Here is a 17,559-nt window from a genome sequence, read left to right as displayed (position 1 = left end):
CCTGCTGCCAGCTCTGCTAAGTCAACTTTCCAGCAGTCAGCATCTTGTTGCTCTTGTCTCTTATCTCAGTCTGCCTTAACCTATGGGTTTTTGTCTATTTATAAAAACAAAACATCATCAAAAAGTCTACAAACTGTAAATGCTGGAGAGGGTGTGGAGAAAAGGGAACCCTCTTGCACTGTTGGTGGGAATGTAAATTGATACAGCCACTATGGAGAACAGTATGGAGGTTCCTTAAAAAACTAAAAATAGAACTACCATACGACCCAGCAATCCCACTTCAGGGCATATACCCTGAGAAAACCATAATTCAAGAAGAGTCATGTACCACAATGTTCATTGCAACACTATTTACAATAGCCAGGACATGGAAGCAACCTAAGTGTCCATCAACAGATGAATGGATAAAGAAGATGTGGCACATATATACAATGGAATATTACTCAGCCATAAAAAGAAATGAAATTGAGTTATTTGTAGCAAGGCAGATGGACCTAGAGTCTGTCATACAGAGTGAAGTCAGTCAGAAAGAGAAAAACAAATACTGTATGCTAACACACATATATGGAATCTAAAAAAAAAAAAAGGTTCTGAATGCAGACGTAGAGAATGGACTTGAGGACACAGGGAGGGGGAAGGGTAAGCTGTGACAAAGCGTGAGAGAGGCATGGACATATATACACTACCAAACGTAAGGTAGATAGCTAGTGGGAAGCAGCTGCATAGCACAGGGAGATCAGCTCGGTGCTTTGTGACCACCTAGAGGGGTGGGATAGGGAGGCTGGGAGGGAGATGCAAGAGGGAGGGGATATGGGGATATATGGATACATATAGCTGATTCACTTGGTTATACAGCAGAAACTAACACAGCATTGTAAAGCAAGCGTACTCCAAGATGAAAAAAATAAAATAATGTAAAAAAAAACAAAACAAAGCTTTCAGTGTCATTTTAGTAAAGTTTAGGGAAAGTGTGAAAGCCAAATGCATATGTCATTCCTTCATCTTTAATCATGTGTCAGAGAAAATTCTTTTGGTTTATCTAGTGTCTTGGTTCCCAGCTGAAAGGCAGCTGCAACCTGGCGATTTCATGCTGTTCAGGAATAGTCCCAGTGCACACCCTGATCCAGGATGTGGATGATATTTTGCATACATTTCTCTGTAGCAATTTATCTGCTAGCTTTGTTAGCAATCTATCTGCTAACTTTGTTAGGCTTTGCTTTTTTCCTGCAATTTTAAAAATAGTTTGATATTTTCATTTTACATTTGACAACCTTTGAATTTTAAACCATGCAAGGTAACAAGACTTTTTTTCATTGAAGCTAAAATTTAGTATTTCAATAGAAGAAATATGAGCTATTAATATTAGCCATTACGATCAAGAGGATGTTCTGTTTTTGTTTGAACTTAGTGCTTATGAGATTTATTCAGAAACCAGAGGGTGATTACTTTTGTTTTTCATGGTGCAAAATATCATGCAGTCTTGCCAGCTATCTGACCATATCCCATTCTAGATTTGCAACTATAAAATGATGAAAAGATGAAAAAGAACAATATTTAATACTTCAGCTAAATCCAAGTTCTTTCATTTCTAATAAAAATGACCTAAGGGGCACTTGAGTTTTATAGAGAAGTGTGCTTTCCACTGAAAATATACCTGAAGCAACCAATCTATACAAGATGACTATGAATTATAAAAGCTGAAATAATTTTCTAAAATAGGTGGAAGTTTTGTTTTAGCTTGTATGTCAGGAACGATTTTGTGTGAATCAGAGTACTAACACAGAAGTGTGGGATTCCCGTTCAGTTTGAATTAGATACCTTCTAGTGATGGTTTTGAAAAATCCATACGAGAAATATGGATAACTTGACTGTAGTTCTGGCTTTGACAGTAATTAACAGTGTAAGCTTGAAATAGGTACTTACCCATCTGAGTATTAGTTTTCTTTTTTCTAAATTGCGGGAGTTGGATATGAGGATCACTAATGTCCCTAAACATTTTAGGATGCGAGTGTTACAGTAAACTCAAAATTGGTCCTATGATGGGCCAGTTAGTGTCTGGTGTGCTAGAGCTACTTTAGTTATAATTTGGTTAATAATATACTAAATCTGTTTTTAAAGTAAATCTTAATATTTTTTCAAGGAATTCTAGAAATCTGTTTAAGTGCAAGAAATTAAAATCAATTGGTTTTTCAGATTGCTACAGGTAAGTAGGTGGCTGAGTATAGAATTTATTAAACAAGTACACAAGTACCATTACTTTTTTTAAATATGCATTTTCAGGTATATTTGAATGAAAATATATTGTAATTTTCTACCTTTCTAACCCCTTTTGGGCATGCGCATATACACCCAGTGCGCCCACACACACATGCAGATGTATGCTTTTTTGCTATTGTCATACATATAAGATTTGGGACAAATGCAACAATGTCAGCCTCTTAATTCCAAAAGTGAGTTCTGTTGGAATTCTGTGGAGTGAAAATTGTTAGCATTACTCTATTGTGGAAATATATATTCAATATTCTTTTGGAGAAGAAGTTGAATTTCACCCAGTGAATAGCCGAACTTTACTCTGTTGAAGCTCTGGATCCTGAAAAAGAATCTGTAGGTAGAATTGTTACCCTTATCTCTTTTTTGTTTGAAGAAATTTCATATTGTGCGATGCTGTGCTTGGTTGCCTATTCAATATGATAAACATTTTATTATCAGTTACCATATAGGAAAGCATGGTCAATACTGAAGTGCCTGTTCTTCTATAACCTTGATGTTTCATTTAACAACAGTGGTATAATATAGCTAACACTTACTGAGTGCTTATCATGTGCTAAGCACTGTCGTAAATATTTATACGTATTGACCCATTTAATCTTCGTAACAACCCACATGGGTGAGGTATGACAGTTATGGACTGAGACACAAGTAAATGAAGCCTGCCCAATACCTCACAGGAAGAAAGGGTGAGGCCAGGATTCCAGTTCAGGCATTCTGGCTCTAAAGTCTGAATGCATAACCACAACACTGCTTCTCCAAATCCTTTAATATTACTATTACTTTAATCAACTTAGATGATGCAAAAGTTAAAGGATCTAAAGGCCTCATGATCCTTAGTCTTTCCAGTGTCCTTGGTGAAGCTGAAAGCTTCATGCTGGACATCTTCTCATGGTCAAGATGACCAGAAAATCGGGTGTCTCATCACCTTGAATACATATTAAAATCCAGTTGATACTGATCTGTGGAGTTGTTGTTATATACATTTTTGAGCAAAATTAGGTCTTAGTGACGTTGAAACATTACCTCAAGATAAGTTGCATTTATTTTCATGCAGAATATTCATAGCCTGCACTGATCATCCCAGTGCTTAGTCTGCTTTTACTGCAGTTAAGCTAATTACAACAGCACTGTGTATGTGTGCTCATTGTATATATGTGCTCATGAAGAATAATGGCTCACCTGTGCCGCTGCTGGGCTTAGCTTGCTGGGATCATAGCGTCATCTTGTTCTGGAGTCCAGCCTGCAATTAAAAGTTGCAACTTTTAATTCCTCAGGTCCCCCAGTTTTTGCATTCTCTTTGGTCCTTTTCATCCCTGCTTACTTTGGCAAATTCTTTTTGAATTTATCTTTAAAATTTCTTTTTTAATCAAATGCAGCTAATCATAGTCAACACTCACTACATTCTATCTCAAAACCTCTTTGCACAAAGCTCTCGTTAGAAATATTTTCTCCCAGTTTATTCCAGCAAATATTTTGCTACCACATGGCTTGGGCCACCATTTTTATTGCCTCCTGCAACAGTTTCCTCACTGCCTGGCTTGGAAGCCAGTGTCACACATTTTAGGTTTTGTCATAGCAGCACTTCAGCATCTCGCTGCCACTGTCTGCAATACTCAGCCATAAGTAACAAATAAACCTGTTATCTCAGCAGCTAACGATAGCAAACACTTGTTTGTTGCTTTCACTTCATGACTGTTGGGCTTGGCTTGGTTCGGCTCAACATTTTTTCTCATTCCAGAACCTAGGTTGAAGGAATAGCAAAACTTTGGGATATACTATTCACATAATAGAGGGCCTTAGCAAGAGGACAGGCCATTCAGGCGGCCTCATTTAAGATGCTCACATTTCACTGGGCAGAGCAAGTCAATTGATTAAGCCCAAAGAGGGTAGGGAAAGTAATCTCCACCCACAAAGAAGCCTGCCATGGGAGGGGAGCAAATAAATACAACTGTGTATACACATATTTAGTCTGCCTTGCCCAAGATAGGACATTGAAAATTTGACCTAAAATAATATATTTTCTCTTTGTTTATTTTGAACCATTTAGGGTCAGGTATAAATGGAGATTCAAAGGACATAACTGCCTACCACACAGTGTTTCTTTCAGCCATATTAGGAGGAACAATAGTTATTGTCATTGGATTTTTTGCTGTACTTCTTTGTTATTGCAGGTAAGAACAGTATTAATGTGTATGAACACAGAAACTATCAGACTATAGTATCATGTCAGTTCTGTGTATTACAATGTTAGTAGAAATCAATGGTTTGATCTTTAAAATATGTAGATTAAAATAAAAATGATATATTCTTAGAGTAGCATTGCATATATTAATAAACATATTATGAGACGATTTTTTTAAATGAAACCTTCTAGATAAGTTTTAAACATTTTTTTGCCTTTTTTTCTACTCTAGGGATAAGTGTGGTACTCCACAGAAAAGAGAAAGAAATATCACTAAACTTGAGGTCCTCAAGAGAGACCAGACAACTTCAACAACTCACATAAATCACATCAGTTCAGTCAAAGTTGCATTAAAAACCGAGGACAAGTCACAGTTATTCAGTGCCAAAAGCTCCTCGTACAACCCTCAGAAAAAGGAACCATCAAAGGTAGAAGCAGAAGAAAGAGTTTCCATGGTAAAAACTCGGGACAGTTTAAAAATCTACAATGAAGATGTTTCATTTCTGTCAGTCAATCAAAATAATTACTCAAGAAACCCAGCTCAGTCTTTGGAGCCCAATGTAGGGTCCAAACAACCTAAACATATTAACAACAATATATCTTCATCTCTAGGTGATGCTCAAGAGGAAAAGAGGTATCTCACAGGTAGTGAAGATGTGTATGGGCATTCTCACATTCCAGAACAGCTTATGCATATCTACAGCCAGCCCATTGCCATCCTTCAGACATCTGACCTCTTCTCCACTCCAGAGCAGTTACATACTGCTAAGTCAGCTACTTTGCCAAGAAAGGGACAGTTAGTCTATGGCCAATTGATGGAACCAGTAAATAGAGAGAACTTTACGCAGACATTGCCCAAAATGCCAATGCATTCTCATGTACAGCCACCAGATGCCAGGGAAGAGAATATCCCACTTGAAGGTCAACAGAGCTTGCCATCCCAAACTGCAGATTGGAGCCGGTATTCAAACAGCCTACTAGAATCTGTTTCTGTTCCTGGAACACTAAATGAAGCTGTTGTAATGACTCCCTTTTCGTCAGAGCTTCAAGGAATTTCAGAACAGACCCTCCTAGAACTGTCCAAAGGAAAGCCCTCCCCCCATCCCAGAGCCTGGTTTGTGTCTCTTGATGGAAAGCCAGTCGCACAAGTGAGGCATTCCTTCATAGACCTGAAAAAGGGCAAGAGAGCCCAGAGCAACGACACGAGTCTGGACTCTGGGGTAGACATGAATGAGCACCACTCAAGTAGAAAACTGGAGAGGGAAAAAACGTTCATCAAAAGTATGCATCAGCCTAAGATCCTTTACTTAGAAGATTTAGACCTGAGCAGTAGTGAGAGTGGAACCACTGTCTGCTCCCCCGAGGACCCAGCTTTAAGGCACTTCCTAGATGGAGGGAGTGGAGCTATCATGGAGCACCCTGGGGAAGAGTCCCCAGGAAGAAAAAGCACCGTTGAAGATTTTGAAGCCAATATATCCCCCACTAAAAAAAGGGGAAGACCACCACTAGTCAAAAAAGATAGCAAGACTAATATCTGGAAGAAGCGAGAGGAACGCCCACTGATTCCCATCAATTAACAGCAAGAGTGGTTGTGTCTCTGCTGTCTCGTGCTGTTTATTCTTGCTTGTTGTTGTAAACTGCCGTATGAACTTCTGCAGAAGTTGAGACTGAGCAATCTCATGGTCCCTGGACATATCTCAAGCAGAGTAAATAGTAAAATGGTAATTCAGTAGTGAGAGAAAGATACCAAGGAATGCTTTTTCTGGCCTATTCTTTTCATTTATTTTTGGGTGATGAATTTGAAATATCCAAGAGTTCAAAATGTGAAATAGCTTCAAGATGTTAGTTATCCAAAAATGTTGCTCAGTCAGCAAGTTGAGTCCTGACTCTGAAGAATAACAGTGAAAAGTGTACTCCTAAAGTTGCTTCCAAAAATGTTGCTTCTGCTTTGATGACTACCCCTGTGAAATGTTTAGAAATGAAACTGTATTCTTCAGGCATCATATTCTTGTGAAATGTTACTATTATGTTCTCCACTGCCTATACTTGAAAATAACTTGATAAATATTCTGGATTGATGTTATTCTAGAGTTCAAAGGCCAAACCTCATTTTCTTTCTCTTTTAAAACAGCATGTGTATTGTTATCAACCCAAAAGTAAATTCCATACTCACATAAGATGGGCAAGAAGCTACTTGGTTGTTAGAGAGGGAAATGCCAGCTCTTTGGTTGTTTTTGGATACAACGTCACAGAATAAAAAGGTGTTAGTTTATTTAGAAATCTGAGAAATGAATGCCCTGATACTGAATTTTTATTTAAAAATTTCTTACCCCCTTCCCCATCACCAAAAGTGAAGTGAGCTTAGCTGTCAAGGAAAACTTTTTACCAATCTAAAAAAAAAAAAAAACCCAAACATTCCTCCCCCTCCCCAATTTTTAGTTTAAGACTCACTGATACATGTAGGCTAAAATCAGTTTTAAGGTATTTCTTCTATTTAAAAAAATTTAGTCACTTAAACACTATTAAACTTGATTTAAAAAATCAATGAATTGAAAGTTTCTTATGAACACTCAAAATTAAAATATATGGAGCTAAAGGAAGTAAATATTTCAATATTTTCTGAAATGTCAAGCAGAAAAAAAAATGCCATTTCCCTGAGAGAGACTCAAAAATACCTTCATGATAGTAGGTGTATATCCAGATCTTTTTCTTCAGTTGACATTCATAAAAAATGTTTGGGAAAAACAGTTTCAATTTCATGGGAAAAGTAAAAGATTTTTCTTAAATCACTTAAATGCTTTAAGTTATATAACATTTTTTCCAAGTTTGGAAGTCATATATTCATATTCTTTTCATCATAGCAAAGAATTCAGTGTGAACACATTCAACAGCTCTTTTTAATTATGTGTTTTCAACTCCAAATTATCATTCCTATGTCCTAAAAATGAAGCTCTTTGTTAATTAAAATCAGCTCATCCCATTTTTCTTAATTTCCATAAAGACAGATGTCTGAAGCAGCTTCCCCTTTCCCCTGGGGAAAAAATGAAACTAAACTGCTTTATTTCTCATGCCCTACTAATTAACTTGGAAGCAACATAGAGACCCAAGGCACATAAACAAGTTGAAAGAACTAAAATTAGCCACATTAGCTTCAGTCAAATTATATAGATATACAACAAAAGGCAACAGCTTTTTCCCCAAGACAGTAGACTTCAGCCAGTTTTTTCCTGCAACCATTTCTGAAGCATCTAACATGTCAGATATAACACTCCTACCTTTCTGTATTAACCCGAAGAATTTAAGACCTAGGCAGAAGTTTGCTATATTCTACCCCAATCCATGAAACAGATAAATGTTTTGGATAATACCTAGATTTACTTTTTTTTTGGGGGGAGGGAGTGATAAGGTCCAAAATTAGAAGCGGCTTCTTATTGGTTTACACAGAAAGATGTAGTAAAAGCGGCATAAATGAAAATGATTTGGAAAAGGTTAAGGAGTTAGTGCTCTGCTGAAGTGCCTTTGATATAGACTTGCTTTATTAGAAGGATATGATAACATCTTTCTTAAATGTGCATTTTCTTTCTGTTAGTCAAATTAAACAGATGTGCCATTTTTATTAATTAAAAATATAGACCTCGTGTTTCACGTTGGAACAATGAATTTTGCATGCCAGTGACATCTCTTTGTGTGTTTAATTATTTTTTGAATCCAGTTTATATTGATACATTGTTTATGTTGGAATGAAGTTAGAAACTATATAGTAATATATTGCACTTCAATATTTTAAGTGTATATTTTCCCCACCCTTAAAAATGTTTAATCTCTTATCTTGGTAATGGAATACACACATTGATATAAGGGTATACCATTCAGGTATGCCACTTACTCATTCTTGTGTAAAGGAAATGAGAAGATGTATCCCCAAGGGCTTTTCTAGAAATACTGTTTTTGGTTTCAGAATAAAGTCTTATTTTTTTATACACTGCACATTCTGTTCTCAATTGGGAAGTATAGGCAATTTATCTTTTCTAATGATCCAAACAAAATGTGAGTAGTTCACAGATTTCCTGTTAAAAAGCTGAAGCCATCTACTTTTTCTTAACCCAAGTGATAATAAACCTGCAATATTCACAACTTTCTTAAAATTTTTAAATTGAAAACCAACAGTTTTTTGCAAATGAAAACCTTGAGAATTTTGGTCACAAATGTTAACATCTGTGGATCCTTTATATATACTTTGGATATATCTTAAAGGCAAAATTATCCCTTAATTAACTGATGGGTTCATTTACTAAAGCACAGCTATATGTATTTTTGAATACATATTATGCTCTTGAATTTATAAAATCCACTTTTATGACATTTATGCAGTTGTATAGGGATTACGCCCTTTTATAATACACAGTATAGCACGAAGGTCACCAGTATTGAGGAATAAAAGCACTTCTTTGCTTTGGCAGTCATTTTCAGATCACTTTCTATGTGTTTGAATCCTCTGGTATCAATACATAGTATAGAGTTTTAGGGGTCTGTGGGTCAAATTGTGTCCCTCAAAACTTCCCAGGAAGGTGAAGCTCAAAGTTACGTATTCATTTATAGGGAATGAAGTACTCATTTCTCCATGTACTAGAGTTGTAAAGAATTTGACTATGTTAATTTCCATCTCAGACCTAGAGTTGACATTTTGCTCTCTTGTTTCCAAGTGTTTCTATCTTTTGTATTTTTTCATCAGAGGAATCTCACATTTCAGTGTACTTAGTGCCATTACTAGGATATTTACTGCTGAAAACTGTTAACAATCTGAAGATTTGAAAAATGTTAAACATAGTTCAGTAAAGATAATAAAATAAATCTAAAAATGTACTTGATGCATTGTTTTATTTTGGGTAAACTATGAAACATTCCTTCCCAAACTGTTGTTTAATATAGCGGATATTCAATTATTTTTTCTTTATTACACTCCCTATAGTAAAATAAACATATTTGAATACCCTTTGTTTATATAATGAACTTGATTTCTCTTTGTATTTCACGTTCTCCAAGGTTCCCATTTTTACTACTAAAGCTGAGTATAGACATTATTTTTCCATTCAATGAGAATACTTTTCAAGATAATCTGATAGATATTTAGGTAGTTGCAGTTTTATATTCTAAAGGAGAAATGATACAATACACCCTCCCACAGCCCCTGCAAAAAAATTTCTTTTGACTTTAAACCAAAGACTAAATGATGACACAAAGGCTGTTTACACTTAGAGAGTTAGATCTCCTTCAAGACGCTTTCTGCTCAGTTAATTGAACAATGCCCAAGTTCATGCAGTCTGTATTTTGGGGCTTTAGATCTTTTAGAATGATTATCCTGACTTCATGTTTTTAGACATTTTGTACAACTTAAATAAATATGGTACTAGAAATACCTGTGGTCAGTTCTAATGGGAATTGGGCTCTGAATCTACTCACAAACACAGTGGAGATTATGACCCTCAACACTGGTGTTGAAATAGACACTTCCGCTTGGATCCCCAAGTGCAAGCCAGGCTATGGCCACCTTTTTCAGGGCCTGGTCTCCATCTAGGAGAGTGTGGAGTCTTAATAGAAATGATGTAGCCCCTGGAAGAATCATGCAGGACCCAACCTCACATGGAATTGGTTGTAACAGAAAAGAGATTTCATAAATCACAATCAGAAATTTAGCTTCCAAACAGACTGAAGTTCATGAACTGTTCATCACATTCTCAAGGGAAATTAATATGGGAAGACGGATATGTAGGAACTACAGGAAAAAAAGTGAATGGAGTTAGTAGGTATTTTTAAAAGTTTATCAAAAGTCTTCACTCATCAGTTCTTGATAATTGTGACAGCTAATCAGGGACCCTTCCTTTGAACTACATGCTGGAAAAATGTTAAACTATATGGTAGTGTTGCTTTATCTAGACTTCATAAAATCATCTTTTGGCCTTTTTATAGGTGGATTTCTTTATCATAAGCTACAGTGAGATAGCTTGATTCCAACAGTAAGCTCTCTCTAAATAAATTGAGTTAATTTCTTTTGCAAAATCAGCCCTATTGTCTTAGATTTGGATATGTTTTCTCCATCAAAATAAATACTTTTTGGGCTTCCCTGGTGGCGCAGTGGTTAAGAATCCGCCTGCCAATGCAGGGGACACAGGTTCGAGCCCTGATCCAGGAAGATCCCACATGCCGCGGAGCAACTAAGCCCATGAGCCACAACTACTGAGCCTGCACTCTAGAGCCCGCGAGCCACAACTACTGAAGCCCATGTGCCTAGAGCCCGTGCTCCACTACGAAGAGTAGCCCCTGCTCGCCGCAACTAGAGAAAGCCCACATGCAGCAATGAAGATCCAACGCAGCCAAAAATAAATAAAATAAATTTATATAAATAAATATTTTTCCTTTGACTTGTTTTCTTATCTTTTTCCTTTATTTTGGGCCTCTAATTTGGGACTGTGCACTTCTCACCATTGACTTAGTATTTTTCGTTATAAAAACATTTTCAGTTTGACTAGAGAAAAATTGATTTCTAGGACTTCCTTCGTGGTGCAGTGGTTAAGAATCCACCTGCCAATGCAGGGGACACGGGTTCCATCCCTGGTCCAGGAAGATCCCACATGCCATGGAGCAACTAAGCCTGTGCACCACAACTACTGAGGCGGAGCTCTAGAGCCCACGAGCCACAACTACTGAGCCCATGAGCCACAACTACTGAGCCCGTGTGCTGCAACTACTGAAGCCCATGTGCCTAGAGCCCATGCTCTGCAACAAGAGACCCCACCACAATGAGAAGCCCACATTGCAACGAAGAGTAGCCCCTGCTTGCTGCAACTAGAGAAAGCCCACGTGCAGCAATGAAGACCCAATGCAGCCAAAAATAAATAAAATTTAAAAAAAAATTGATTTCTAGACAATCACAATTTATAATGTTAAATACCAAAAGTTAACTCAATTACAAATGATGGAGAAACATTTTCATTAGATATATATGAAAAATTTCTTAAGGGAAAAATAACTATTTTTCTTGATAAATACTTTCTTCCTAAGATAGCTAAGCTTAAAGGTCACATTTTAAAATTACCTGTGGTGTTTGTCAAAACACTGCAGTAAAACTTTTCTCCACTTTGTGTTTGCTATAGTAGATGAATATCTGCCTGTTTCTGTTGGGAAAGTTCACGTGTTGAGAAGAAGCATATGGTATTTTTTTTAACCTTTGGTGGCAAAACTTTTCTTGGTTGAACCCTATATTTCCTGGTTTTCAAACCTACACTTGTTACAATTGTAAATAACATTCCACAGTCCGGTAGGGATACTCCAGTTTCCCAAATGATTTAGTCTATTTCTTTCTACTTATATTCTTCAGGTTGACTAGAAGTTTCATAATTCATATGTTGACTGGTTCTAATCCCTATAGACCTTATTAAAACACTAGGCTAACTGCAGACATTCTAATTCAAAAGAAACCAGATAATTACATTCCCAGGAGTCTCTGGCCTTATTACACTTGAACATCTTGGTTAAGAACATTTCCTAAATACTGTATTGAAAAGTAGAATTGTAGCTATTAAGTAATGTGCAGTAGATATTTTTTCAAAATAATTTTTATTTTATATATCCCCATATTTCAGTCTGGAAAATAAAGATTTTTTTTGTTTTATGTAGAAAATACTTTTAAAGTAAGTTTATTCAGCTTAAATTTATCTCTAATATCCAGCATTCTGAAATAAATACTATCTTGAAACCCTGAGTTCTAACTTAGATAACTGCTGAAAGACTTGTCCATTAAATACAGAAATGTTTAATTATTAACATGTACTTTTACATATATTCTCATTATTAATTTTTTAATTTGGTGTTTGTTACTGATTATTTGGGTAACTAGGTGACTGCAGGAAGGCTTGAGAGGAGATCTGTCATTTTCTTTTGGATATTCCAAGTTAAAAGGATCAGTGTGGTATCTAGGAGATTTCCTGTGCACCTTTGAATCCATCTTGGGTTAGCTATTAGGGTCACATCAGATGTTAGATATGCAGGCAGTAGAGATTTGGAGAATTTCAGATGGTTGTTTGAAGCTACAGGCAAAGGTGAGATGGTCAAGAAAGAGGATGTATGGTGAGAAAAGACTCCCACTGATGTCATTAAATTATTTATGTAAAAAATAACTTAAAAATATAAGTAAAATATCAATTCTATTTAAGAATATTGGTTTTACAAACAAACTGATGTGTATATATTTAAGTTGAAAGTAAAAAGACAGTGACTTCAGCACCTCCTTTTATATTTCATAGATACGACTTTCAATTTACATCTCAAGTTGAATATAATTTTAATTTTTGTAAGTAGAATCTTATTTAAAAATAAGTGGCAAATAAGTCAATTTCTTCATTACTAAATTTGTTCTTTTTTTCTATCTTGCATTTTCACAATGTAGATTTTCAATAAATATTTTACAAGTAGTGGAGCAAACGTTAGGAGATCTGGCTTCAAGCCATGACACTTCACATTTCTAGTAAACTTCAGTTTCCTCATGTTACCTGGCTCTGACAATGTTCAGAACAGTAATATTGTAAGACTGAAGGTGGTACAAAGGAAAAGCACAGACCTGGCAAATATTAGTTATTGACCTATGGCACTACGTTTGATGAATTTACAAATTACAAGGGGTCACTTTTGTGATTCAATCCTTTTTAACCAATAGGATTATCTCCAGTTAAGAGCTGATTATCACTGCACACTAACACCTATATCACTGATAGCTAATTATCAGAGTGTAGCCTCCAGATGCCAGAGTTCTCCTTACAGCCACTATTGTGCTTTTTCACTTAGGACCATTAGGAATTGGGGAAAGAAGAGAACCACTCAAATTATTTAGGGAATTTGATAAATTGGGGTATGGCTCTCATGCATATCCTGCCTCCCATACTTCATATTGTCTCATATAACTCAATAACTGCTCAGCTATCTAGAATGATTTAGCAACAACCATCAAAGAGGCATTAAAAAAATCACCATTATTCAGTGATTCATGAATCAAAGGAACCTGAGTTATTTCTAAACATCCTCACCCTAGTAGTTTTCTCCTACATTTTTATTAATCTGAAATATGTTATACAAACTAGAAGTATTTAATTATACAGTTTCCTTCAGAAACAGATTGTTTCTAGAAAACTTTTTCTTGATCTCTTCACTGATATTTTTAATGTATTCTAAAACTTGTAAAAAATGGACCAAAACATTGAGTAGGAGATTTCCTGGTAGCCCAAAGGATCAAGTCCATAGAAGAAGAATAAAACACGTGTGTTTTCAGTCCAGAGAACCCTCAGTTATCAGGTCAACCATCTCTTCAAAATGTCTGTTGAGAGCAGTTTTTTTGCAGAATTGGTGCTAACTTCACCCCCCACCCCATTTCATTAATGCAAGAGGAAGATGGGGAAGCAGAGAAGTGCCCTTTCTGGGGAGAGGTTGTCATTGAAGGGAGCTACCCCTCACCTTACCCCCTGTGGTGGTGAAAGGAGCACTTTACTGGTACTCCTCCCAGAAGTTTCAGTGGGGGGACAAGAGGATCACCAGTGAAGTTTGGGGGTATCTACAATAAGGGGACACAGACATCTCTTTCTATGATTGGATTGCTGTCCTGTCCTAGTGCAAGTGGGGGAAAAGTACTGTGGGAGATGGCATTGTGATGCCACCAGGTGGGAATAAGAATTCTTTTTTGGATCAGATCAAGATGGCAGAGGAGTGGGACATGGAGCTCACCTTCTCCCACAAATACATCAAAAATACATCTACATGTGGAACAGTTCTCACAGAACATCTACTGAATGCTGGCAAAAGACCTCAGACTTCCAAAAGGGCAAGAAAATCTTCATGAAACTGGGTAGCACAAAAGAAAAAAGAAAAAAAAAAAAAAAAAGAAAGGAATTGTGATGGGACCTGCACCCCTGGAAGGGAGCTGTGAAAGAAGAAAGGTTTCTGCACACTGAGAAGTTGCCTCACTGGTGGGGAGATCAGCCAGGACAGAGGGGGAGCTTTGGAGCTTCAGAGGAGGGTGCAGCAACCAGTTTGCAGAAGGCAAAGGGGAGAGAGACTTGCAGAGACGGTCTGTGTCACCGCCTGGCACTCCCTGGCCTGAGATGCTTGCTCATCTACTGTGGTGGGTGGGGACTGGGTGTTGAAGCTCGGGCTGTGGAGGTCAGACCTGGGGAAAGGACTGGGTTTGGCTGTGTGGAGACAGCCTGAGGGGCCTGGGGTATGGTGCACCCCAACCAAGGGAGTATGGGAAGAAGCCTGGGCCCGCCAGAGAGGCAAGGAGAGGAGGGTGTGCAAGGAGAGGGGTGGGACCACCATAAGAGTTTCTTTTTCTGCGTGTGTGTGCTCTCAGGCAGGAGGGCACTGCCTACACAAGCTCCAGGGGTGCGTGCAAGACGCCGCTGCCATCTCAGACTCCAGAGGTGGGTACAGACTGCTGTCACTGCCAAGGGTCCTGCGAGTAGGTGTCACTTGCTGCCCCCACCTTCCCGGGGGTAGGCACAGGCCACTCACCTGCACAGCCTCTATCAAGGGAATAATGGCCAGCACATGCTAAGGAAAGAGACAGCCAGCATCCAAACCAAAAACAGCCCTCATGTGAAAAAATAATTAAACCCACACAAGCTAGGCAGGGACGCTCCCACATATAAATAGCCCCACAAGACTACAGTAGATAATTGTCTCTCCTAAGCTCACAGAGTAAAAGAAATATAAGCAAAATGAAGAAGCAGAGGAACCACTCCCAGATGAAAGACCAAGAAAATTCCCCTGGAGGAACAAACGGTGAAACAGACCTCTTCAATCTAACAGACACTGATTTCGAAAAGGAGGTAATGAAAATACTGAAGAAATTAAGAAAGGCTATCAACAGAAATGTAAAAAGGAACTAGAAACTAAAAGGAGGAGCCAAGAAAAATTAGAAAATTCATTTGCTGAGACGAAAGCCGAGCTAAAGGCAATGAATAGCAGAATGAATAATGCAGAAGAAATAAGTGATCCGTAAGATAGAATAATTACCCAATCAAAACAGCAGATAGAAAGCCAAATGAAAAAAAAAAAAAAGAAAGCAATATGAGACCTATGGGATAACATAAAGCATGCCAATCTATGCATAACAGGGATTCCAGAAGGAGAAGAAAGAGAAAAGGGGATTTAAAATGTATTTGAAGAAATTTTGGCTGAAAACTACCCAAACTTAAAGAAGGAAACAGATATCCAGATACAGGAAGCACAGAGAGTCCCAATCAAGATGAACCCAAAAAGACCTACACCTAGACATATAATAAAAATGGCAAAAGTTAAGGATAGATGACTCTAAAGGCAGCAAGAGAAAAACAAAGAGTTAATTACAAGGGAACCCCCATAAGGTGATCAGCTGATTTCTCTACGGAAACTCTGCAGGCCAGAAGGGAATGGCAAAATATATTCTAAGTCTTGAAAGGGAAAAATCTTCAACTTAGAATACTCTACCCAGCAAGATTATCATTTAGAATAGAATAGGAGGAGAAATAAAGAATTTCTCTGGCAAGCAAAAACTAAAAAAATACAACAATACTAAACCTATCCTAATAGGTTTAGTGTTGAAATATTGAAATGTCTTCTTTAAATAGAAAAGAAGAAGATACAGGAAGGAGGAAATCACAGTTGGACAGTAACATCACTTGAATAAGCCTGTATATAGATCAGAAAAAAAAAAAAAAAACCATTTGTGAAAGCGATGATAATCACAAGGAACAGCAAAAGAATTAATATAAAGAAGTAAAAAATGACATCAAAATCATAAACTGTGGGGAAGGAGAGTATGAAAATATAGATTCTTATTTTTAAGAATGTGTTTGAGCCTATATGACTATCAGTCTAAAGCAAGGAGATACAGGAAGGGGTTAACATACTTGAAAAACAGGGCAACCACAAATCAAAAACATGCAATAGACTCACAAAAACCAAAAATAAGAGAACACAAGCATAAAATAAAAGGAAATCATCAAACCACAAAAAGAAACAAAGAAAAAGAAACAAAGAATAAACATAGAATCAACTGGAAAACAAGGTTTGAAATGGCAATAAATAAATATGTATCAATAATTACCTTAAATGTCAATGGACTGAATGCTTCAATCAAAAGACATAGAGTGGGGAATTCCATGGCAGTCCAGTGGTTATGACTCTGCACTTCCACTGCAGTGGGCATGGGTTCACTCCCTGGTCAGTGAACTAAGATCCCACAAACCACATGGCACAGCCAAAAAAAAAAAAAAGACAGACTGGCTGACAATAAAAAAAGAGGCTGCAATATGCTGCCCACAGGAGACGCATCTTAGGGCAAAGGACACACATAGATTGGACATGAGGAATGGAAAAAGATATTTCATGCAAATGGATATGAAAATAAAGTGGGAGTTGCAATACTCATAACAGACAAAATAGACTTTAAAACAAAATAGACTTTAAAACAAAGGCCATAAAGAAAAATAAAGAAAGACACTATATAATGATAAAAGGATCAATAAGAGGATTTTACACTTGTCAACATATATGAACCTAATAGAGGAGCACCCAAATACATAAAACAAATACTAACAGACAAAAAGGGAGAAATTGATGGGAATACAATAACAGTAGGGGACTAACACCCCACTCACATCAATGGAAAGATCTTCTAGATGGAAAATCAATAAGGCAACATAGATCCTAAATGATACAATAGAACAGTTATATTTAATTGATATTTTCACAACATTACATTGAAACAAACCACAGAATACACATTCTTTTCAAGTGCACATGGAACATTCTCTAGGATTGACCACATACTAGGGCACAAAACTAACCTCAACACATTTAAGAGTATAAAATTATTTTAAACAACTTCTCTGACCATAACGGCATGAAACTAGAAATCAACCACAGGAAAAGAAATGAGAAAAAACGATTACATGGAGGCTAAACAACATGCTACTAAAAAACCAGTGGGGATGGGAGAGGGGGCAGATGGTGGAAGAGTAAGATGCAGAGCTCACCTTCCTCCCCACAGATACATCAGAAATACATCTACATATGGAACA

The 17,559-nt window shown here is 37.1% G+C and overlaps 1 protein-coding gene across 1 annotated transcript in view; it reads left to right on the top strand.

The window, feature by feature from the left end:
- The window catches only part of FAM171B (family with sequence similarity 171 member B), a 66,384-nt gene extending 57,068 nt beyond the window's left edge, over nt 1-9,316 (top strand). Inside the window, exons 7-8 of the mRNA XM_027126337.1 lie at nt 4,319-4,442; nt 4,686-9,316. Of these exons, the coding sequence (XP_026982138.1) occupies nt 4,319-4,442; nt 4,686-6,030 (1,469 nt within the window). The 3' untranslated portion in view covers nt 6,031-9,316. The remainder of the gene's footprint in view (nt 1-4,318; nt 4,443-4,685) is intronic.
- Nucleotides 9,317-17,559: the final 8,243 nt, after the last annotated feature.

Source organism: Aethalodelphis obliquidens, unplaced genomic scaffold (assembly GCF_003676395.1).
Source record: "Aethalodelphis obliquidens isolate GAN/ISIS:26980383/991018 unplaced genomic scaffold, ASM367639v1 scaffold2, whole genome shotgun sequence".
Lineage (NCBI taxonomy): Eukaryota > Metazoa > Chordata > Mammalia > Artiodactyla > Delphinidae > Aethalodelphis > Aethalodelphis obliquidens.
Note: the sequence above shows the minus strand (reverse complement) of the source record. Positions and strands in the feature narration are given on the sequence as shown.